The sequence below is a fragment of the Trichosurus vulpecula genome, chromosome 5, assembly GCF_011100635.1.
Source record: "Trichosurus vulpecula isolate mTriVul1 chromosome 5, mTriVul1.pri, whole genome shotgun sequence".
Lineage (NCBI taxonomy): Eukaryota > Metazoa > Chordata > Mammalia > Diprotodontia > Phalangeridae > Trichosurus > Trichosurus vulpecula.
In genome coordinates this window covers 10847270-10871279 of record NC_050577.1, presented here as the reverse complement: position 1 = coordinate 10871279, position 24010 = coordinate 10847270, and the positions used below count along the sequence as shown (strand labels likewise).

The following is a 24010-nucleotide window of genomic DNA, read 5'->3' as shown; positions in this document are numbered from 1 at the left end:
CAGGGGATGCCTATCAGTTGGTGAATGGCTGAACAAGTGACACATGACTACGATGGAATTACTGTTGTGCTGTAAGAAAAGGCAAGTGAGGGGATTCTAGAGAAACCTGGAAAGACTCATTTGAACTAGTGCAAAGTGAAGTGAGCAGAACCAGGAGAACAGTGTACACAGTAACAGTAACACTGTACAGTGGTCACCGTGAATGACTTAGCTCTTCTCAGCAGTACAGTGATCCAAGACTCTTCAGAAAGACTCATGAGGAAAAATGCTATCTGCCTCCAGAGGAAGAACTTAGGGAGTCAGAATGCAGATCAAAGCATACTCTTTTCATGTTTTTTTTTTCTTTTTTGGTTTGTGTTTTCTTTCACAACATGACTAATATGTAAATATGATTTGCAGATTACACAGATAGAACCTCTGTCAAATTGCTTACCATCTCAGAGGGTGGGGAGGAAGAGAATTTGGAATTTAAAATTAAAAAAAATCAATGTTAAAATTATCTTTACATGTAATCTAAAAAATTATTAAAAATGTTTTTGTGAATCTCTGTTTATTGGCATCACTGTTACTAACTTCCTCTCCCTCTACTAGCCCCCTCTCCTCTCCATTTAAAATCACAAAGGAATAGAGATAGTTAAGCATCCCAAGTCCACCCTCTGCCTGTGCCGTCCTTTGGCCCTTGAGACATACAGGGCTTTAGCGGCCTGTGCTAGAAAAACCAGGGGCAGGCTCAGAGACAGACCATGGATCATCCATGGGCTTGGGAGGCTCTCCCCAGTTTGACTGCTTCCAAGGAGTAGCCAGCTGTGTCTCTTGTGGGCAAATGACTGTAGCTGTGGACAGTAGTTTTTTTAAACCATGTTTCTGGTTAGACACCTGTCTTTAAATTCAGTGGAATTCAACAGTTATTTATTAAGTGGCTTCCTTCTAAAATGATTGACGGGGAAAGCAACAAATGTTGGAGGGGAGGTGGAAAAATTGGGACACTAATTCGTTGTTGGTGGAATTGTGAACTGATACAACCATTTTGGAGAGCAATCTGCAGTTAGGCCAAAGCGTTATTAAATTGCCTATATATTCCATTCCTGGGTCTGTTTCCAAAGATGATTAGGGAAAAAAGAAAATAACCTACATGTCCTAAAATGTTGATAGCAGCTCCCTTTGTGGTGGCGAAGATGCCCATTGGTTGGGGAATTGCTGAACGAGTAGTGGTATATGATTGTGATGGAATACAACTGCTATAAGAAACGATGAGCTCAGCGATCTTAGGAAAACGTGGAAAGGCTTTCATGAAATAATGAACAAAATGAGAGGAACCAAGAAAACGTATATAGTAACAGCAAAATTGTTTTAGGAACGACTTGGAGTGAATAAGTTATTTTGACTATTATAAATATCCAAATTAACTATAAAGGACATATGAAGAAAGATGCTATCTGCATCCAGAGAAAGAACTGATAAATAGAAGTATGTTTAGAATAATTTTACCTGTCTGTCTGTCTATCTATCTATCTATCTATCTATCTATCTACCTATCTACCTACCTACCTACCTACCTACCTACCTATCTATCTGTTTCTCTGTCTAATGGTAGCCACTTCTACAGGGGTATGGAGGGACGAAAGAATAAAAAGGGAAAAAAAGTTTACATGGTAACTTTGTTGTATATTTAAAAGGCATAGCAAGTTGTGCATAGTGGATTTGCAGTTTCATGTGCAGTCATCTTTTTTATTATACTGTTAATGAAATGCTTGTTTTATTCCATAAATTAAAAATAAAATAAATGTGAAAAAAACCCCACAAACCTCAGTGACTCACTTACGTCTGCCATTGTGCTGGGGATACAGAGCCAGAAAGGATAGCTCCTTCAGAAGCTATAGTCTCCCTGAAAGAGGGGAGGCTCCTTGCACCCAGATGAGTTGAGAGAATGTGTAAAGAGTAAAGAATAAGGTGATCTCTGACAGCAGATCTGGTCAGGGAGGCCTTCATGGAGGAGGCAGCTGCCTGCATGTGCTGAGCCTTGAGAGGAATTCCTCCAGGCAGGGCCGATGTGGGGAGTGAGGAGAGGATGTCAAATGCAGGAGATTGGGCCATGAGTCAGAGAGTGATGGGAAATCAGTCTGGGGATAAAGGTGGGAGCTTGGAGGGAGTTGTGAAAGGCTTATGATACCACCCCTGGGGGCCCAAGGGAGCTGGGCTGCTTGAACGACTGTCAAGAAGCTGTTCTTTGTGTCTTCTCTTCCTTCTCTTTGCTTTGCTTGGCTGCTGAGATGTCGGGTCACGTAGCCCATGGTGGTCACATAGAAAGTGGTTGGTTTTCCTACAGCAAGTGCTTATTTCTGATTAACACATAGGATCAAGTTGGAATGAGAACAGACTTTTTTCTTACAAAACTTTTTGCTTTTTTATTCGATTTGCCCACTTAAACAAATTGCAGATCTCAAATGAGAAACCTCCTTCACTTTGTTTTAAATAGAGCTTCAGCTTCTTAGCACCAAATGTCTGGATTATTTGGAGATTTTCTGAAATGGGATAAAGAATTTGTAAATACTGTTGGGGTTGGATTTTCTGTGATGGTTAGTTTTAATGCAAATAAAAAGTTTGACTTCTTTTTACACTTTGTATTTTTATGTAAACTTTTATTGGCCTATTAACAGAATTAATTTTCCTTTTTTGAGCATCTCTAACGTCACAGTCATGAGGGCAGGCCATTAGGAAGCCATTCTGGTTCCGAATCTACCTTTGGGTGATTTAGTGTTCTTTCATGCTGTTGAGATTTTAGGCAGGTAAATGGCTCAGTTGATGGAGTGCTCAGCCTGGAGTCAGGAAGAAGTGAGTGCAAATCCAGCCTGAGACAGAGAGGAGCTGGGTGACTCTGGACAAGTCGTTTAATCTGTGACTCAGTTTCCACATGTCTGAATTGGTGATGAGAATAGCACCTACTTCTCCTAGGGTTGTTGAGGATAAAATGAGATAATACTTTAAAGTGCTTTGCATACTTAAAGGTCTGTGTAAATGTTAGCTGCTGCTGTCGTCATTATCATCAACATCGCTGTCACCTCCCACTGCCTCCAGCCTTCATTGTATTAAAAATTCCAGCCTTAAGAAGAACATGATTTGTATTAAAAATTCCAGCCTTAAGAAAAACATGATTAAAAATTATTTTCATTGTTTTCATCCTGGTAAGAGCTTACTAGGCAGTTGTCTGCTGTGGCATGAGACAGCTAACATTAATTTCTAGGTTTTTTGAGCCATGGACAGTGGTGGTGAAGTGTTTAGATATTTAGGGCCAGTCCCTCAAAGTACCTTGACCCTGACTAAATTGATCTGCTTTTATACTTTGATATCTAATGCCTCCAAAATATTCGGCATTTGGGGAAGTATTGGCAAACATCATTACAGGTCAGGTACATAGGGGAGAGAATAAATGTTTATGCAGCCTGTGCTCTGCACTGGAGAAATATCGTACAGAAACGTACTTACTGCTGTGGTTGAAAAGGGACATTTGTTTCATACCTCATGGATAACTTATTAATAATGCTAAGGCTTAAAAAACAAGTGGATCTCCTGAGAGTTTTTTTTTTAATACGTTGTTTTATGGAACAACTTCAGGGATATTTTTTGCTTGTGAGAAACAAATTCGTCAAAATGGAATTTTGAAGCTCTAATACTTGTCATTTAAAATTCTGCAATAGTTTGGTGAGTGCTGTTAGTATGTGTATGACATGATTATTCAGTGTTAGGGAATGCTTTCCAAATTCCTTCAGCTAACTGCCTTTGCTGTATGTGTCTGACCACTTGTCACCGCCCCCCCCCCCGAATATACTTTATTATGGATGTGCTTTTTAAGTGGTAGAGTGGATTTATATAATTGTAACTACATGCTTTTCCCTGTAGGGGTTTTGTGGTCACACTCTTGTTTGGAAAAACCAATTCCGAGAAATACCTGGAGCAGTGTGAGCACTCCTTCCTTCCTCCAGCCTCCACAGGGATTCCTAAGGTGAGCTCCTTACAGGTCTGTACAGGGGTCATTCATCTGTCTGGGGACAGGAGCTGCTCTTACTGTGATGGGGATGGTGATGGCGATGGGGATGGCGATGGGGGTGGAGGAGGTGGTGGTGGTGGTGGTGATGGCCCTGGCCACTTTTCCTAGAATCAGCTACTTTTGCTCATGTCTTGAGGCAAGGATTTCTAATTATTCTGTCCAGCTGACATTACTATTCACACAGTGATCATAGTGAAGTAAAATCAGAGCAGCAGAAGAGAGACACTTTACTTGCAAGTTGCATTTGGTCATCACTGGGAACTTCAAAGAAGACTGTACTTTTGGTTCTAAAAGTGCTAATTCTTGGTTTTGAATGAAATGCTCCATTTTCAAGGAGTAGGAACATTGGTTCACAAGATTGTTTAGGTTCATATGGAGTTATGTCATGTTTTTAGCCAACTTTAGGTGCCAGATAAAGGCTAGTTGTTGTTAAGTGGAACTTTTTAAAAAAGTATAGCACCCCATCATACTTTCTCCAGCCTCCACCTTGACCTGCCAGTGACAGCCCTGCCCGCCTTTGGATCATCAGGGTGAAATCTTGATCTCTTTAGCTGAGACTCATTGTTGCTAGCTCACTCATGGACCTGAGTAGAGAAGGTCCGCCTGACAGCTTTTCCAGTAGTTGAAGACCGCTCTCATGTCTTCCCTTGGTCTTTGCTTCTTCAGGATTAACATCTGCCCTTCCTCCAGTGAGTCCTTCCAGGGCTTGATCTCAGGTCCCTTCCCTGTCTCTTCTTGGGACCCTCCTCTAGTTATTTGACAGACCCAAACCAGGACCTCCACCTTACCTGTGTTATTCCAGAAATGTGGCCGAACACGACCTTCCTCTTCTCCAGGAAGGACCTTCTTCTGATGCCTCCTAAGACACATTATTATTTTGGGAAGGGACACATAACAGACCTTGAGGCTCCCAGGTCTTTAGGCCTTTTCCAGATGACCCAGGCTACATGACACCTTTGGTGCTTCCTTCACTGTGTCTTATCCCCAGGGCTTAACACATAGAATTCAGTGCTTGCTTTCTCCTTCCCACCTTCTTTCACTCACTCACATCTTGCTCACTCTTCCTCTATGACACCTCTCCCTCCTGTGCCCTTCCCTCCACTGGCACAACCTTTACTCTGTGTCAGGCTCGAATTGCCCTTCACCTGGGCTGTGGCTTCCTCATTGGCCTACCTGCATCCAGCTTCTCCAGGCTGTTCTCCCCACCTTTGTCTTAGTGATAGATCTCACCACGTCACCCTCCTACTGCAGAAGCTGCTGCTGGGCTCACATACAGACTTGTTAGGTATCTATCTGCTGTCTTACAGACCCACTTACTCCTTGTCCCTCTAGGCATTTGTACCCAGGATCCTTCACATTTGACATACTCCCCCTCCTCCTTGGAACCAAGAGCCCCTCCTCCAGGACTCCTTTCCCAGTTGCACCTAGGAGTAATCAGTGTCCCCTCTCTCTACACATTAGTTTGCATATATTTTACATTAGTTTCTCATGGTAAGGGTTGTCCCCTCCCTCCCTCCCCGCTTTCCCCCCTCCTCCCAGCAGAATTCAAGGGCCCTGATGGCAGGCGATGGTTTCATTTTTGTCTCCGCATCCTCAGCCTCCAGCAGAGAACCTGGCACAAAGCAGGCGTGGGATAAAAGCCTGTCCAAGTGGCTCGATTTGAGCCCGCTCCAGCTTTACGTCTGCATCCCTACTAGGGGAGTTGTTGTTTTTAACCCAACTGTAGGACTTTATATTTATCCCTGTGAAATTCTCTTTTTTTTGACATGACCATATTTCCTAGCTTGTCGAGTGAGACCTTCTGGGATCCTGACTTTGTTCTTGCAACATCGTAATTATCCTTCTCAACCAGCCTACCATTTCTGTCTTTATTCTTGCCCTTGCTAAAAAGGTTTAACAGTGCAGGGTCAAAGGTAGATTCCTTGACACTCAGTTAGAAACTTCCTCCCTTTAAGTTTCTATAAACTCTTTAGATCATGACTTTCTGATCCCCTCATTTAGGCATTTCCAATTTCACCTAATTGTCTGTGGCCATTAACTTTGTCAAAGGAGGCTGTCCATGTTAGGGGATAGTTCAGAGTGGATTGGTTATTTATGTTTGTCTTGAAATTGCCAAAAATTACAACAAAAGAAAAAATCCATTTGTGTAATAAACTCCATTTAGTAGCATGGAATGAATGTCAGTGATGGCACTTTGAAATTGAGATGCCAGTTATGCTTGGAATATATGGAATTGAATCCCCCCTTTTTTTTCTTAAGCTCCTTATGAAGAATAATTTGATTTTTTTTAGCATAATGATACAGTACTTTCCTAGTCATGTGATTTTGTAATATGATCAGAAGTAATGATTATTGTGTTATAGTGTTGTGATCAGAATTTAATTCACACTGCAGAGGTTCCCAAACTTATTTGGCCACTGGCCTCTCTTTAAAAAAAAATTACTCAGTGTCCCCCTAGAAATAGACTTCTTTAACCCTTTGACGTTTTGGGTTTTTTAAATTTACATCGTTTCAAGCTACTCCCTCCCCCCGGATCATTCCAGCGGGGGCCCCACCCCCAGGGGCGTTATCACCCACTTTGGGAACTTACGCATTAGAGCAGGTGTGGGGAACCTGCAGCCTTGAGGCCACATGTGGCCCTCTAGATCCTCATGTGCTACCCTTTTCACTGAAGCACCTAGGGCCATATGTGGCCTCCAGGCTGCAGGTTCCCCACCCCTACATTAGAGCATAAGAAAGATTTAATAGGATTTTTAGGACACTATTGGCTTTCTATAAAATACTCAGTTTTAAAAAATTATGGTTGAAGAGGATTCCAGAGTGACAGGTTGGCTAGGATAGGTCAGATGATAGGAATATTTACGTTGAATTAAGATACTCTCTGGTGACATGTGATGGCTTCTCTTCAAGTGCTTAGAAGAAATGAGACGGGAAGCTCGAATGATTAAGATTGATCGAAGATTGACGGGTGCCAATATCATTGATGAGCCTCTCCAGCAGGTAAGTGTCTCGAATGAGCAGAACAGAGCATTTCATGCCTTGTCTGCTGTGTTTTTTTACATGACTACTAAGGAATGCTCCTCATTGCCTTGATATTATTGATTATTTTGATAGGCTACAGGCCTGTGTCCAGTTCTTGGGCATAGCAACTACCTAAGCATTAGGTGAGGTCCCCTCTGGACCTCAGCCTCCTTGGCTGACTGTTTACATCTACATCAGATGCTGCTGGTAGGGCAAGAGGAACAAATGATTGAATGAAAAAGACATGTATCCAATGTTTACCATGTGCAGAAGCACCATGCTGATTGTTGGAAATACAAATGAAAAAGGGAGACAGGTCCTACCCTCTCAGAGCGGCCTTTCTAATTGCGGAAGACAGGGCTCAGCCAGAGGCCTCCGAGAAAGGCCCTCCGGCACCTCTTAGTCTCCAGTTGCCAGGACTCTGGCAAGGCCCAGCTGCAGGGGGGCAGCATGGGAGAATGTGGTCAAGTTGGGCAGTCTGGACCATGCAGGGGGAGGGCTGGCAGTGCCCAGGGGTCTAGAAGGGTTTGTGCGAGGGCAGATAGTAAGGCCCAGCTGACTTCCCTCAGAGGGGAAGGATTTGAGTTGGTTATCGGAGGGGCAAGAATAGCCATGTCTGCTCCATAGCTGGTGAGGCTGGGGGGTCCCAGACCAATATTGGGAAGTGCAGCTGAGGGTCATGGTAGAGCAGGCTGTTTGGGCTTCCACCTACAAGAGGGAGAGATCTGGCATTGGACTCCAGCTGGGAGGGGGACAAAGAAGGGGAGCATTGGCATAAAGGTTGGAAGGAAAGGGAGATCCTGGTGGGGTCTGGGCAAATTGCAGACCTGGAGTAAGGGGCACAACCCTCATAGCTTGTTCGACCCCCCTTCCTCCAGGCTGCTGGGATTGGGGTTGGGGTGGGGAGGTAGAGGAGGACCTTGTTCCAACAGGACCTTTGTTGTGCTGAGCAAAGTGCATAATTATTTATGACAATTCAGAATGTGTCCCTTTTAATGGGTGGACAAACTCAGTAGTCTTCTCTCGGACATGGGGTTAGTCAGAAATACTCTAGCTTTCTCCTTGGGTTATGTGAAGAATAACAAATATGGCAAAATATATATTGACCTTTTCCTTTTTTTTTGATTTGATTTAATTTTTGGTTATATTTTAAGTTCCAAATTGTCTGTCTGTCTCTTTCCCCCTCTCTCCGCCCTGCACTAGAGAAGGCCACCATTTGACGCAGATGTATGTATGTGTGTGTATGTACATGTAGACACACATACATATGCATACCTCCAAATACACACATATACGTGTGCAGAACCATACCATCATACTTTTATTTATCAGTTCTTTCTCTGGAGGTGGATAGCATCTTCCTTTGTAGGTCCTTTGTAGTTGATTTGAATATTTATAATACTCAGAATAGTTGAGTCATTCACAGTTATCCTTTCAACAATATTGTCATCACTGTATACAACATTCTTTTGGTTCTGCTCATTTCACTCTGCATTATTTCATGCAAGTCTTTCCAGGTTTTCCTAAAATCAGCCTGCTCACCATTTCTGACAGCACAGCAGCATGCCATTGCAATCATGCCAAAACTTGTTCGGCCATTCCCTAGTTGCTGGGCAGTCTCTCACCTTCCAGTTCTTTGCCACCACAAAGAGAGCTGCTGTAAAGAGTCTAGCACCTAGAGCTTCTTTTCCTTTTTCCCTGATCACTTGGGGAAACAGACCTAAGTGTGGTATTGCTGGGTCAGAGGGGAGACATGGTTTAATAACTCTTCAGGCATCATGCCAGCTTGCTCCCCTGTATTGACCTTTTCTAATGCCATGTAATACCTTTATGAAATTAGTTCTTTTTTTTAAAGGTTAACTTCAAGATTCATCATTGTCTGAATGATCCAGTGTTGTATAGTTCTCCTTATACATTTTATGTAGAGTTTATGATTCTCTCTATTTTAGATGGTTGTAGGGGTAATTATGCTTTTATTGTTAGCCTTATGCTAAATTTTGGCTATGTGAGAAATAGGGTCAAAGTTAGTTAGAGGTAAAGAAAGCATGAATGTATTAAAGCCAAGCCAAGATGCCCTGGTTAGTGGGAGCTCAGGAAGCTGGCAGCTGCCCCCTTGATAGCCCAGGCTTTGTAGGGAGATCACCAGACCAGTACAGTACCACTGGTAGCAAACTCATTTCTCATGGGAACTTTCGACCTTTATCAGAAATTGGTCAGGGAAGGGCCTGCCACCCTCAAGAAGCAGCTTTGAGCTTGGGATCTGTGGCAGCGGGGTGGCGCCCGGGGAGAGGAGCATCTCTCAGGGCCTGGGAATTTGGGTTCGGTTTTTGTTTGATGTGGTTCTTTTTCTAATCCTAACAGGTGTTTTGTGGTTTTTTTTTTTCCCCTAACATTTTCAGGTTATCCAGTTTTCCTTGAGGGATTATGTCCAGTATTGGTATTACACATTAAGTGATGATGAATCCTTTCTCCTCGAAATCAGGCAGACGCTCCAGAATGCTCTCATTCAATTTTCCACCAGGTGAGGCCATGGCACTGTGTGGATATAGCACAATTTAAGTATGATAAATGCGTGCACAGGAAATTACCTTTGAAATGCAGGAACGAGAATTTTCTGACGAGGTAAATAGACTGAGGCAGCTTGGCCAGTGCCCAGAGCCGGGGCCTGGAGTCAAATCTGGTGTCCCATCCTTCGCCTGCTTGGTGATCCTGGGCCTCTGTGTCCTCAGCTGTAAAGTGGGGAGAATGACAGCATCTGCCTGCAGGCTCGTTGTGGGGATTTGTAAAGCACTTTGTAAACTTTAGAGCCCATTATCATCATCCTTGTCTTGGTTGGTGTGAGGTCAGGCCTAGAGGGGTAGAAGGTAAGCACTTGACAGATGTTATCGCCTTGGCTCCTCGGAACAGCCTTGGGAGGCGGGTGTTTGTAGGATTTCCAGGCCTCCTGCCTCCTCCTGACTTGAGTCGGGCCTTTCAGGGTTGTTGAGCTTTGGGGGAGAAAGGGGCATGAGCCAAGGCTCCTGAGGGAAGATGAACCTTCTATCGTTGAGGCATTACGTCTCCGACCCGCAGGAGGCTGTCCTGAACGTGACTGCCAGACTCCTCGGGATCCCTCTCTTGTCGTGTCCAGCTCTTCATGACCCTGTTTGGGGTTGTCTTGGCAAAGATCTTGGAGTGGTTGGCCATTTCCTTCTCCAGCTCATTTTATAGATGAGGAAACTGAGGCAGAGTTAAGTGACTTGCCCAGGGTCACACAGCTAGTAAGTGTCTGAGGCTGGATTCCTTGAACTTAGGAAGATGAGTCTTCATGACTCTAGCCCCTGGGCTCTGTGAAGTTTGGTGCCCCCTAGAGGCCCCACCCAGCTTTTGGGAAAACTTGCCAACCTGCCCTAGGTCACCCCAGTAGGAAGTGCTGGAGGCATGGTGGGCACTCTAGGCCTTCTACCCCTCCTGCCTCCCCTAAGCAGTTGGGATTCCCAGAGTGAGGCGAGGGCTCCTGTCTCTGCCGCTGGAGACAAGGGGAGGCTTTCCTGGCTTCCTAGCTCCAGAAGCTGTGTCCTTGGGTGGAGTCTAGGTTTAGGGTGCAAGAGGGAGCAGAGAGCTGGCCTCAACTGCCCCCAGTGACAGGTCACCCCCCCAGCTCTCTTAGACTGTCCCCTGTGCCATCTTGTTTTTCCCTGTTAAAAGCCACAGTAATCTATTTGCTTCAAAATCTTCCCCTTTTACCACCACCGGGAAGCAAGGCCTTGGCAGAAGGGAAGGAGTCATGGCCAGGTGGAGGGGAGGGAATAAGGCCAATTCTCATTCAGGATCAAGCCTAGCCCATGACCCAGCTATATAGTAGGACCCTTGACTCAGTTGGAGTCCCCAACTGAAACTCAGTGGAGAGTGGATTAGTTGGGTGATGGCTTGAGCATGGCTTCTGGGCAGCCCTCTGGCACACAGAAGTGCAGTGACCATTGAGCATTGAGTGACTCCTGAGTTCCAAGCGGCGTGTTAAGACCTGAGGGTGAACATAGGCAGAGTGAGATGGAGAAGAGCGCCTCGATGAGGACTCAGCCCAGGCCGCCAGTTCCTGAGGGTGCTCTGGAAGGGTCATTGGCAAGGCCCAGAATTTTTTAGTGTGTATTGGCAGGTCACTGGCCAGGGGGTGTAGGCCATTCCTGACTCGGGCTTCAGGTTTGAGATTGGGATGAATGAAATAACCATCTGACAGTCATGAAAGGAGATTGACTGAGCCTTGGCACAGAAAGGGTAGTTAGCAAGAAGAGAGATAGACAGACGGAGAGATAAAGAGACAGGCTAGATAGAGAGAGAGATAGAAGCCAACAGGACCTGCCTCAAGGAGCTTCCACTCTACTGTAAAGGGCAGTTGGAAGGTAGGAAGCTTGATTTGCAGGGAGGATGTCTTCAGTGGAGGTGGCTTTGAAGTGGAGACCTGGTTCTAGGCAAGATAAGGCAGAGGCTGCCTTGGCAGAGCCCACCCAGTGGTCCACTGAGGAAGATTTGAGGGTGATGGCTGGAGTTCAGACAGGGCCAGGAAGAGGCCATCTGGTTTAGGCGAATGCAGCTCCCTTCTTGTTTTATGGAAGCCTGTCCAGGCAGCAGAGCATGGGTTTTGGGGTGGAGGAGGCACAGCAGTAGGCCAGATCTGAGGGTACTGCCTCCTCATCGACTGGCCTCTTGGACCTCAGGCTCCTGGTTTGCAAAGCCCCACCAGCACCTGAAGCCTTTAGCCTCTGCCTTTTGGGGACCAAAACTAGTGTAGCCAACATGGCAAGTATTGTTCCTACCACAACTGGGGTCGGAAGGACACAGGGACAGGGTGTGTGGGAAGGCCTGCTGGTCCTCTGTCTCACTCTGAGGATTTTAGTTGGCTATTCCCCGCTCATTCAGGTGTGGTGAGCAGCCATGTGCACTCAGGGTTCGGAGCCTGGCACACCACCAGTGTGAACTGGGAGGGAGAGTCCCAGCAAAGCAAGGATTCTGGGTTCCCACTTGAGGAGTGGGGTTGGTGGGCAGATGGGTTTGTCCTCCTGCCATGGGGAAGGTTGGGTGATCAGATCAGCTTCAGCTCAGCTTCTCTGAGGGCACCTGGGCTGCCGAGGTTGGGGAGCAGGGCCTCCGAGAGGCTCCCACTCCTGGCCTTGCTGTCCCTTGGGCCCTTTGCAGGCGTCCTCGGGTGTCCTGCTCTCTCTCCTTCAGCAGCTGGAGGCAGGACACAGGGTCCCCATTGCCTTGGCCTTTCCCTCTCACCACGTCCCACAGAACCAGTGCTGTGAGCAAGAGGAGGCATCCGCAGGCAGCCGTCAGATAGGTGCAGTCATGGCTAACGCGTCGGCAGCGTCTTGCTTGAGGTTCGCAGAGTTCTCGACCTAGACGATCATGTTGACTCCCCCAGCAGCCCTGCGAGGTAGGCGTGTTACTGTCCCCATCTTGCAGGTGACGAAACGAGCCGGGAGAGTTAGTTAAGTGACTAACTAACGTTTATTAGCAGGTCCCGGCCACTGTGCCACACGGTGCTGAGGGATACCAAAAATGTAAGTGGCAGTCCCTGCTTTGAAGGAAAGGCACTCCACTGCTAATAAGGCAGACACAGACAGAGAAATTGGAGCGAACCAATGGAGGAAAGGTTCCTGTTAGTGACAGGAATGAGGATGGGGGGATTTTAGTGAGGACTTGAAGGAAGCCGGAGCGTGGAGAGTCCAGGCGTGGGGCGATGGCCAGGGAAGAGGCCCCATTTGGAGATGGATTGTCCTGTGTGAGGAGTCCAGTGAAATGTCTCAGAAAGGATTCAAACTCAGGTCTTCTGACTCCTAAATCTGGTTCAGTACCCACCACCTCCCCCATGGGTGCTGGACATTCTCTTCCTTTCATGGTCAGTTCAGGACCTTCTTTAAGACTTGCCTCAGCTCAGCTGGTCCAGGGCAGACTTCCCTGCTGAAACTCAGGATTTCTAGACTCTCCTTTTGCCCTTGGGGACATTTGTCTTTGCCTTTCGTGGCTCTGCAGGGAGGGCACATTTCTTGTTGAGGTAGTTTTGACTCAAGTGTTTTATTATGACCTGATCCTTTAACAATTAAAGAGCCAATTAATGGTCATAATAATATTAATAATAATAATAATTTTTACCTCTCTTGCTGTGTGGCAGCCATCGTGCGGAGCACTTTACAGTTGTGATATCTTTGGAGCCTCACCACAACCCTGGGGGGAGGGGCTGTTGTTATCCTCGATTGACAGATAAGGAAACTGGGGTGGGGTGGACATCTGAGGCCAGCTTGGCACAGGGGCCTTCCTCCTCCTGGCCTGCACCGTCTGGTGTGTGACCTTGCACAGGGAGGGCGGCAGCTGGGTTGGGTGCTTCAGGAAGCCTCTGGGCTCTGAACTTGGGATTCTCTGATGAGATTGTGCCGAATCTTGATTCTGTTTGTTTCTGTGGTTGAATGTTCTACTTGACTTGTAATTATTTTTAACAGTGCTCAGGGAGTGTTAATTAGATCCAGATGACCTACCTTGGGATTAGGATGTTCTAAACTTCATTTTTATTCTGTTAGAAGAATTGTCATTTGATTTGGGAAACTTACATAAATCCTGCATTTCTGATTGTCCGGGATTACTTAATTCCATTCAAAAGAAAGATATTCTCTTTTAGCTTTTTCCATTGATTGGCTGGGCTTTATTATAAGAAAATTTCATTTTGCTTGGGTAACCCAAACTAATACCTTGAACAGAGTAGATACCCAGAAGATATTTCTTGAGTGAATACATGAATGCATGAATGAATGAATGAATGCATTTCAGCTTTGACTGACCCGTTTGCTTGTGGGAATCAGCATTGAGCTGCTACTGCACCACTTGAATATGGGCCTTCCCAAGTACTAAGGAGAAGTACAGACCGATTTTAAGATGCATATTTCATTTCTCATTAAGCTGCTTTGCATTTCTTAGACTCTTATTTCTCACTGTCTTGTTGAAGACCTCATTCTGCCACCAAGGGCAGATTGCCTTTGAAAAACTCTTAATGGAAGATGCAGTTTTTATTGATGTTTGAGTGAGAGTTTTCTCCTTATCACTAACTCGAACATTTGTAGCCTGATTTTGTCACATCCCCCCAGCCTGGCACTCTGACATGTCCACCAGAGCGCTGGCCCTTTTCCCCACAGTCCCCAATGGAGGCAGTGCGGGCAGCACCCACATTTTATGGATGCAGTAATAGGCTCAGAGAATAAGTGACTTCTCTCCTTCACTTTGGGTATCGCAGGACTAGAAGCCAAGTGCTTGTACTCAGTAATTAGGCTGAGGAGGAAATCGAGGAAGTGTAGGAGGAAGGCTTCTGAGCCGTGACCGAGAGATCCTGTACCCGACTCAACGTTACCAGTGACAGGAACACTCAAGGGCCTAGAACCTGGGCCTTTGCTGATGATGGAGAATAGACAATGCCCCTGAGGGAGAAGGCCGCCCAGACAAAGGGATGGAGCATGAAACGGATCTGTTTGTCACGTTTGTCTCTGAAGGGAGAGAGCACCGACACCCTCACTGGGGGCAGCCAGCACACCCGCATGTCTTGGTCTCGCCTCCTGACTCCCCAGAAGGGGCTCCTTTTGGTCAGACTTTGCTGGGCACATGGAATCATGCCATCATGGCTTGTTTGTATCCTTCTACCATTTGTTGAAACTGTCGTGTGGTGATATAGAAGCTTCCGGGGCCTAATACGTAACCCTGTACTATAGTTTGCTTGGATCGGGTATTGCTTATGGTTCTCGTATTAATTAAAATAATGCCATCCTATTTTTAAATTCACAGAATTCTAAAAGTAGTTGAAAGGAATGTTAGAGGGTCACCTAATCAATCAGTGCATATTTATTAAACACCTACTATATGCCAGGCACTGGGCTGAGTGCTGGGGATACAAAAAGAGGTAAAGGAGAGTTCCTGCCCTCAAGAAGCTTACCATCTAAGTGGGAGACAACATACAAGCCAATCCAATATATACAAAGCAAGCTATATACATGATAAAATAGGAAATAATTAACAGGAAAAGCATCAGAATTAAGAAGGGTTGAGGAAAGCTTCTAATAAAAGATGTGATTTTAGTTGGGACTTAAAGGAAGTCAGGGAGGTCAGTAGTTTGAGTGGAGGAGGGCAAGAGTTGCAGCCATGGGGGACAGCTTGGGAGAATTCCCAGTACTAATAGATGGAGTGTCATGTTTGTGTAATAGCCAGGATTCTAGTGTCACTGCATGGAAGAGTAATATATTGGGGGAATGAGGTTTGAGCAGACTGGAGAGGTAAGAGGGGGCTAAGGTATGGAGGTCTTTGAATGCCAAACAGAGGATTTTGTTTTTGAACTTGAAGGCCAGAGGGAGCCACTGGAGTTTATTGAGTAGTGGGAGGTGACACGGTTAGATCTGAGCCTTAGGAAAATCATTTAGGTGGCTGAATGGAGGACGGACTCGAATGGGGAGAGACTCCAGGCCAGCAGACTCCAGAGCAGACTACTGAAGTAGTCCAGGCATGAGGTGATGAGGGCCTGCACCAGGTTGGGGGAGGTCTCAGAGGAGAGAATGGGACACATTTGAGGGATGTTGTAGAGATGAGCTCGACAGGCCTTGTCAACACCCTAGACATGAGAGTGTGATAGTGAGGAGTCCAGGTTGACTCCTGGGTTGTGAGCCTGTAGGACCTGGGCGGATAGTGTTGCCTCTAGAGTAATAGGAAGGAAGGAAAGGGGGAGGCTTTAGGGGGAAAGATAATGAGTTCTGTTTTGGACATAGTGAGTTTAAGATATCTACTGGGCATTCATTCAGTTTAAGATGTCTGAAAGGCAGTTGAAGACATGAGATTGGAGGTCTGCAGAGAGTTTGGGGCAGGACTGGTAGATTTGAGAATCATCAGCATAGAGATGGTCATTAAGTCTGTAGGAGCTGATGAGATCACGGAGGAAGTGGGAAAGAACCCAGGACACAGCGCCAAGGAACACCTGGAGGGTATGATCTAGAGCAAAGGAGACGGAAGGAGAATGAGGAGTGGTCAGAGGTGGGAGGAAGACCAGGAGAGAGTGGGCAGAAACCTAGAGGGAAGAGTGGAGGAGAGTGATCCACGGTGGCCAAGGCTGCAGAGGTCAAGGGGAAGGACAATGGAGAGAAGGCCGTTGGGTTTGGCAGCTGAGAAATCATTGGGGACTTAGGAGAGAAGAGTTTCAGGAGAATGGTAAGGTCCGAAGCTGGATTGTAAGGGGTTAAACGTAGGAATCGCCTCCATAATCTCCTCGATGAGTCATCAAGGCAGCTTAGCTCTGTTGGTACCTGCCCTCTAACCTTGCCTTCACCTTCTTGGGCCTGTGAAGATGAGTTCGTCCAGGTGGGGAACTCCCAGCGTGAGGCATTGCTTACTCCATGGAGATTGGTATCTCTCCTGCCATTGACGTTGCAGGAAGTTACATGGGAAGACTTGAATCCAAATCTTCTTCACTCCCACTCTACCATGAGACTTAGATGAAGTTACAGGAATGGATACCTTCCCCCTTCCAAAGTACTGTGAACGGAATAGAAGCCGCCACATCCTGATGGGTCACGTGGGAAGATTGCTGGCCAGAGATTCTTACAAGAAATCTCTCTGAGCGGTAGCGTGGGCCACATACCTGTTGAAAACTGTACTTGGGTCTTAGTATGGCCCATCCTTTTGGAAGCAGTCCTTGACTGCGCTTGAATCACTTCCCTTGTTTAGTGACCGGACTTAGGCCTTTTGGATGGATATGTGAAATGCTCCCTCTTCCCCAATCTCCCCATTGCAGGCATTTCTGTGTAGTCAGCAGAAATGGCATTTTTTGGCTAATAATCTCGGTTTTCTAGTGTAACCTTGGTGCTTGTACATTTTCATTAGTTACAACATTTGGTCATGTACTCTATGTAGTAAATTTGCCTGTGCTCAGCATACATTAAATTGGAAGTTATCAGCATGGGCTTAAATATCAACAAATTAAATCAAATACTAGGGAGTGGAGAACAGATGGTACTTGATTCATGATTTGGTATTCTTTCTTCAAAATCTGTTACAATAAACCTCCTTTCAAGGACTATAATAAACTATTTCTAAATAGTATACTTATTTTTATAAAACTGATAAATATGGACACATTTGAAAATCATTTTTATGCTGATTACTAAAGGAAGCTTCTGCTGGTCTCTGGCTTGGAGGAGGTAAGGCTGGACATTTTGAGAGGTCTTCCTTGCACGTGTAGAAGTTGGGAGGTGTATTATTAGCCATAGGAGAGAAGGGCTTGTAGGGTTTTTTTTTGAGGATAGTTGTAAGAATCAGATAAGATTCAGCATATGTCAAGACTTTTGCAGACCTTACGAGCGCCATCAAAACATCTGCCCACAGAATGATCCAATTCCCTGCTGTCTGATTGTCTCCTTTCGGGCTCCCTGCCACTGTTCTCTCTTTTCTACCAGCTTTTCCAGTTGTGTTAATATTACATCGATAATGCTTCCTTTATATATTCTAACTGACTGTAATGCCACGAGCCTTTGCTCAGTTACTCATCTTTACTAATGCTAGCTTCTGGGTAAAGTATAAATTGGGTTAATTATAGTTTGGGGGTTTTTTTAAGCTGATGACAGCCAGAGTTCCCTGTCGTCCTTCCAGTAAAGGATTTGGTGATTCCCTTGTCTTTTTACATGTGTCTTCCTGCCATGACTTGCTGAGATAAGACCATACTTGGAGCCTGCTTGGGTTAGCTCTCAGTACCCTCTGCTAGAATCGGTCACTCCCATTACTTCCCACCCTGCTTAAAAATTCACACTTAAAGAAACAGGGCGGATGGCAGGAGCTGGCGCCATCATTATGTAGTTGTTGATCGTCCACTTGGTGGGTTGTATAGGAATCCTTTGTTGACCAGAGTTTCATAGGCTCCTAGGCCTTAGAACTGGAAGAGACTTAGCTTCTAGTCTTACTCAGATTTTTCATGTGAGAAAACCAGACTGAGGGCCGGAGGTGTAGGAAGCAAAGCCTGAATTCAGCACCGAGTCCTCTTATGCCAGTCCAGTTCAGTCCCTTTCCGTGTGGTGCCCCTTCTCCTGTCGCCCATCTGTTAGATTGTTGTCCAGCTGTTGCCTTCTCTTTGTTTATCTGTGTGTGTAACAACGTTTTAAATAGTTTTTGATATTAATAAATGTCTATTGATTGACTTAATTTGAGCTAAATATTAGCAAGAAAGTGATTCTATTTCATTGTCCTAGAATTAATTGTGGAGACAAATGCAAATTGTTTGTGGGCCATGGACTGACTCTGGGGCAGCTGTGACAATGCTCCTTTGATTTTATCCTTCAGACATTGGGCATTGGGCATTTTCCCCCCTGAGTTCATGCCTTTGAGAGGCCATCATAGGGTCTTTGAAATCAGTCCCCTGGTTTAAATTTTGTCTCTGTCTTTTCATTGTGTGACCAAAGACAAGTCACTTGGCCTCTGTGAAGTGCCTCAGGCCATTTGCAGGTGCAAAGAGTTGTCCACATCATGGAGTTCCTCACACAGATTAAACAAAAAACAAGGGAAAAAATGCATATGACCAGACTGGTTCTTCCACAAACAAATACAGATTCATAGCAGACAAAAATGAAAGCTGTCACTTATTGTAACAGTCTCAGACTTACTTTCTTATTTGATGTCTAAACTGGAGAAGCCTGTGTGTCGTTTTGTTAAAGGACGTATAGCAAAGGTGCTTTGGCTTAGGAACCAGAGTTAGAAGGGGCCCGAGGCATCTTCTAATGTCTTCCCACCACCTCCTTTTACATATGAGGGAGATGAGGCCCAGATTGAATGGGTGACCTGCTCCTGTAGCTACTCCAGGACTTATAAGAAGTATGTGAGACTAGTCATTGCATTGGTCACATTATAGTGAACTAACAAGAGCAAAAAATAAATAAGTGAGAGCCCAGAAATCACTCTCAGCACAGATGTGTTTCACTCATCTCTTTTCTGGGTCACAGTAGCCTCCCCTCTGTCCACAGTCTTTTAAATAACATTTCTGTTGCTTGCTCCAGAGCATGGTGTTTGGTAATGCTTGCTTTCTCTCATGTTTTTATCATTAGGTCGAAAGAGATAGACTGGCAGCCTTATTTCACCACACGCATTGTGGATGATTTTGGTACCCACCTGCGGGTGTTCAGGAAAGCCCAGCAGAAGATCACTGAAAAGGATGAGCAGGCCAAAGGTAGAGCTTGTCCTCCAGCCGGGAGGGGCCGTCGGCAATAGCCATGGCTCTCCTCCTTTGGACTTCGGCCCTCCCAACTCTCTTTCCTTTCTGCAGGTTCGGCCGAAGACCTTGTAGAGACCTTCTTTGAAGTTGAAGTCGAGATGGAGAAGGACACTTGTCGCGATCTAGTCTGTACCTCTCCCAAAGAAGAAGAAGGTTTCCTTTTCTCCTCCTTATAACCCTACTGAAGGTGGTAGCCTGAGGTTAAGCTGGGTTAAGAAGACTTAGCTGGAGAGGTGGAAAATACAGAAGCAGCATTAAAGCTGAAGGACATCTCTGGTCCTTGGAGGACCTTAGAGGTCATTCAGTCTGAACCCTCCTTCTGAGGCCCAGTCCAAAGGAGCAGTGACTCGCCTATGGTCACACAGCTCCCAAGTGGAAGAAGCAGCTGGAGTCACACCAGGGACCTTTGGCTCTGAGGCAACCCTCTGGCCATTGCCTCACCCTGAGAGTGTGTGCTCGATAAAGAACTCTTGCCTCAAGAAGGTGGCATAGATGAGATAGTTTGTTGAGTAGGTGTGTATTTTCATTTTATGCATTATGTTGGAGAAGCAGTCCAGTCTCACAGGAATCTCCTCTTTATTCCATAAAATGGGGCAATGGCCATCTCTGTAGATAAGAGTTGGGGTGGGGAGGTGCTTGTACAGGACCGTATGGAATGGAGTGATCTAAGAGCCTTGGTTCTGTGGCAGGGTCTGTGCCAGACTGGCTGCCCACCTTCCCTGGGCTTGCTCCTTTGGGGGTGAAATTTTCCAACAGTCAGCAATTGCTTCAAGCAGTTCTGGTTTACTGTTGCTTGTTCAGTGTCTTAGGCTGGTTGTGGAGGGTTCCCCAGGTGTCTTTCTTCGCTCCGGATGCTGCCTTTTTTGCCATTTGCCTCCTTGTTGGTATCCTGGCAGAGGAGACAGAAAGCCAGAGGTTCTCAGTTCTCTGCTCAGCCTCTGTAAGAGGACTTGTGGGCTTAGCAGTTTTAAATGGGATGAATTTAGAGATCACCCATGGGTTTTAATTACCCTTGTTATTCTGTGACTAACTGCCCCACCTGGAAGAGGAAACAGCATCATACTTATCCCTGTCTCACATAGTAAAATTGTTGATTACTTTAACTAGGATTTGGAAGTAATACCTTTTTATTTTTTTAAGTTTTTCCACTTTGGGGAATGGTTTATACAATTTGTTTTCAGAATATGAGGTTAAACACCTATAAATTTCCTGCTAGGCAGCACGGCCCAATGGGTAGAGAGCTGGACTTGTAGGCAGACTTAAAACTCACCACTGACCCTGTCAAGGGAATGTCTATAGGCAAGTCATGGGCCTTCTTGGGGGAGGCCTCAGTCGGACCTGCTGGTACCTGCCTCAGGTTGTTTTCCCACTCAAATGAAATAATGTAGAGAGCTTTACAAATTAGAAAGTATTACATAAATACCTTTATTGCCATTATTATTGTGTTTTTGTCACATTTATTTTTATTTTAAAAGTTTAAAACAAAATCTCATATGGTAGCTTAATAGCTTTAGTATTAACTGGACTTTGCTTTAACCACAGATGTGGCTTCTTTTAGGTAATAGATCTTTCCTGAAAAGTGAAATATTCAACACATTATTAGAAATGGAACTTTGACTAAATTGAACGTTGATATACAAGTTCAGATATTTGGTTCTTAATTAGATTTTTCAATATTATCAGTGTGTAAACCTTTAGTTTTTAAGGTTTTTGCCCCATCCTTGCTGTCAAGAAATTCCAGGGGGAATAGAAATTCAGACTACTCTTTAAAGGAAGGATGAGTTTTGTGCTGGCAATAATAGTTGACCTTAAGTTTCTTTAGAGACTGGGGGGCCTTGTTGGTTTTCTGAAAGTGATACCTGTGTATATGGGCTGTGTGTTGATCAATCATGTGGGATGCCCTGAAATGGGGAGTTAGATGTATTAGACTTGAGCTGGTTGGAGAGACCCTGAGACACATGAGGCCAAATATTTTAGGAATTCTCTGTAATTAAGAGAATCCTAAAGGTGAAAAGTTGTGGATGGAGTAAGGACACCTCCTGTGACAGAAGCGTGACTCCTGTGTACAGTAGTCTTAATGAATATGTTATCTTTGGCATGTCTAGCACATCACTCTAAAATGGAATGAACAACCACACTTCTCTTTCTAAGATCCCAGAATGTATTTTGGTGGGATGCTGCTCATCATTTTCATCGTAAACAGCAAATTAAATTGATTGCCTCTTGACTTTTGTTTTCTTTTAATAAATTTCTATTTAAATGGACATTGGGTTGTAAAAATAGTTTTTGTGCCCAAACACACTGATTTAAAAGCAGAACTAAAAATATTGCTGAGGCAACTTGAATTATTTATTTTTTTCTTAAAGGTTTTGACTGGAGTAGTGTAGTGCCGTGATGTTTGAATGTGGTCACTTCAGACTGCGCTATTGCAAGCACAACTCTCCTTACTCATCTTTTAACGTGTGAATCTTGATGTGGAGTTGCTCTTTCTGTTGAACTGATATTGAAGGAGATTGGGCTTGGTGGTGTCATCATTCAGCTCTGAATCTGAGCTTGTGTCTTTGTGAGATGAAACTTTTTATAGGCATCTCCCTTTGGTCCTATAATTCAGAAACTGAGACTGCAGAGCACCCCTGTTGTGTAAAATGCATTCTTTAAACACAGGAAAAGCACATGAAACTAGTGTTTTCCTTTGTGATTTTTCACTGAGAAGGAATAGAAAGAAATTCACCAAGACTTTTCCAGGATTTCTTTAGTATATAGTTTGTAGCTTTTTCTTAAAATTTCCTTCATGTTCCTCCACTTTAAAAACACTGTTATTTGTTTGTGTTCATTATGTTATTAGAATATGATCCAAGAAGACAGATAGTCAAGGATGTGAACTCTTCTTTGGGAGAAAACAAAGTTTCATAATTTAAATTCTCCATAGCATTCAGTGGATTTGTGGTTAAAACTAAAGAGTACCACTTGTCCCAGGAAGATTAATGGCCAGTATCTTATCTGGAGAACAGTAGAGAAGTGCATACTTTGTGCATCTGTGCTGGTGTGTGCTTGTCACCGAAGTCGCCAGCTGTTACAGTTAGAGAACTGGAGAGATGTTCTTGTGAGACAAGGTACCTCAGGAATGTTTTGTACGTAAGGAGCGCCCGCCGAATTAGGGTTCTAAGGGCAGGAAGAGTCTGAAGCAATGATAGATTAGTAGGAAAATGTTCAGGAATGCGCCATTTAAATAGGCCTGGAGGTGTCCTAAAGGGAAAATTTCCTGCCCCGGAACGTGGGATTGGCAGCTCCCTCTGCTGGCGCGGCGCTGTGACTGATTGTTCTTTCTCTGCCTTCTAGGATTCCTTAGGGATCTGTGTGAGGTGTTACTGTATTTGTTGCTACCTCCTGGAGACTTCCAGAACAAGATCATGCGGTACTTTGTCAGGGTAAGCAGAGACTTGTCATGTGGCTGACTGTGTGCGTGGAAGAGAGCTGACTGTGTGCTCTGACAGTAGTCATGACCTTTGCATCTCCTGAGAGTCACATGACATTAACATGAAGCTTCCAGGCATATCATTTCACTACATCAAAAGAATCACAAAATCATAGAACTTGGGGCAGCAGAAGCCTTCCAGTGCACCCCCACTGATGTGTAACTGGCCAGTGTCCAGCTTCCATTTCAGGATGTTCAAAGAGGACAAACTGCCCATCTTGAGGCGACCGCTTCTGCTCTGGGACAGCCCTCATCCTGTGAAAGCTTCTGACCTCTTTTGAACTCCCCATTTCCTTTGGTTCTGCCCTTGGGCACCAGACTGCACAGTCTCTCTTGGACATGCTGCCCTTCACATCCTTGAAGCCAGTGTTCCTTCTGAGGCTTTTCTTCTCCAAGCTACGCAGCCCCAGTTCCTTTAGGGATGGTGATAGGTTTTGGTGGCCCTCCCCCACACTTCTTAATCTGTGCCCACACCTGAACACATTGTTCTGATCAGAGCCGAGTGAGGGATGCCCAGGGTAGCCGTGGGAGGCTGGCAGCTAGGACTGTGCCTTCCTCTCGTTCTGGGAATCATTGAGGCCAGTGGACAAACCCCTGCTCATTATTTACCTAGGAAGAGTACAAGGGCAGCCCCTGGAGACACGCCATGTTGGCTGAAAACCGAGCTTCTGGCCATGGTTCTTGTGCTCACCCTCTACGCTGACCGTTTCTCCCACACTTGGCTTTCACCAGAACTTCCTTCAGTGTTGCCTTTTACACCTCAGTCTGCCTTTAAATACGCTGTCAGACTTTTTCCTCCATCAAAGATCCTGCAGCAGAATTGAGTTCCTGGAGGGAGAAGACTTCTGTGTGTCTACCCTTGCCTTTCAGATGCTTTGCTTGGGCCTTGGATGTGTTTATTGGATTGAATTCTCCCAGCACCGTATTAGGATCACTGGCTTTGCCCGAACCAGAGCGCAGAGGAGATTACATGCCATCCTCTATTTCCCTCCAGTACTTGTCTTGGTGTGTGACACACACATATGTGTAGGTACACATGTACATCTGTGTGTGTGTTGTATTTACTTAGTTGTCATCAGCATTCACATTACTATTTCCTTCTGCTTTTAATTTAAATGTATTCTCTCCTTTATGTGTATCAGCTTATTTCCCACAGCTGCCAATTTCAATATACACACAGTACCTAAGTGTATACCCTAGAGGGCACTGGAAT

General features: G+C 45.1%; 1 protein-coding gene across 2 annotated transcripts in view; it reads left to right on the top strand.

Annotated features, from left to right (window-relative positions):
* SNX13 (sorting nexin 13) overlaps positions 1-24010 on the top strand; it is a 130008-nt gene that overhangs the window by 39104 nt on the left and 66894 nt on the right. For both annotated transcript variants that reach the window (XM_036759186.1, XM_036759185.1), the window contains exons 3-8: positions 3898-4000; positions 6956-7045; positions 9466-9587; positions 19156-19277; positions 19374-19475; positions 22662-22750. In XM_036759186.1, the coding sequence (XP_036615081.1) occupies positions 3898-4000; positions 6956-7045; positions 9466-9587; positions 19156-19277; positions 19374-19475; positions 22662-22750 (628 nt within the window). The remainder of the gene's footprint in view (positions 1-3897; positions 4001-6955; positions 7046-9465; positions 9588-19155; positions 19278-19373; positions 19476-22661; positions 22751-24010) is intronic.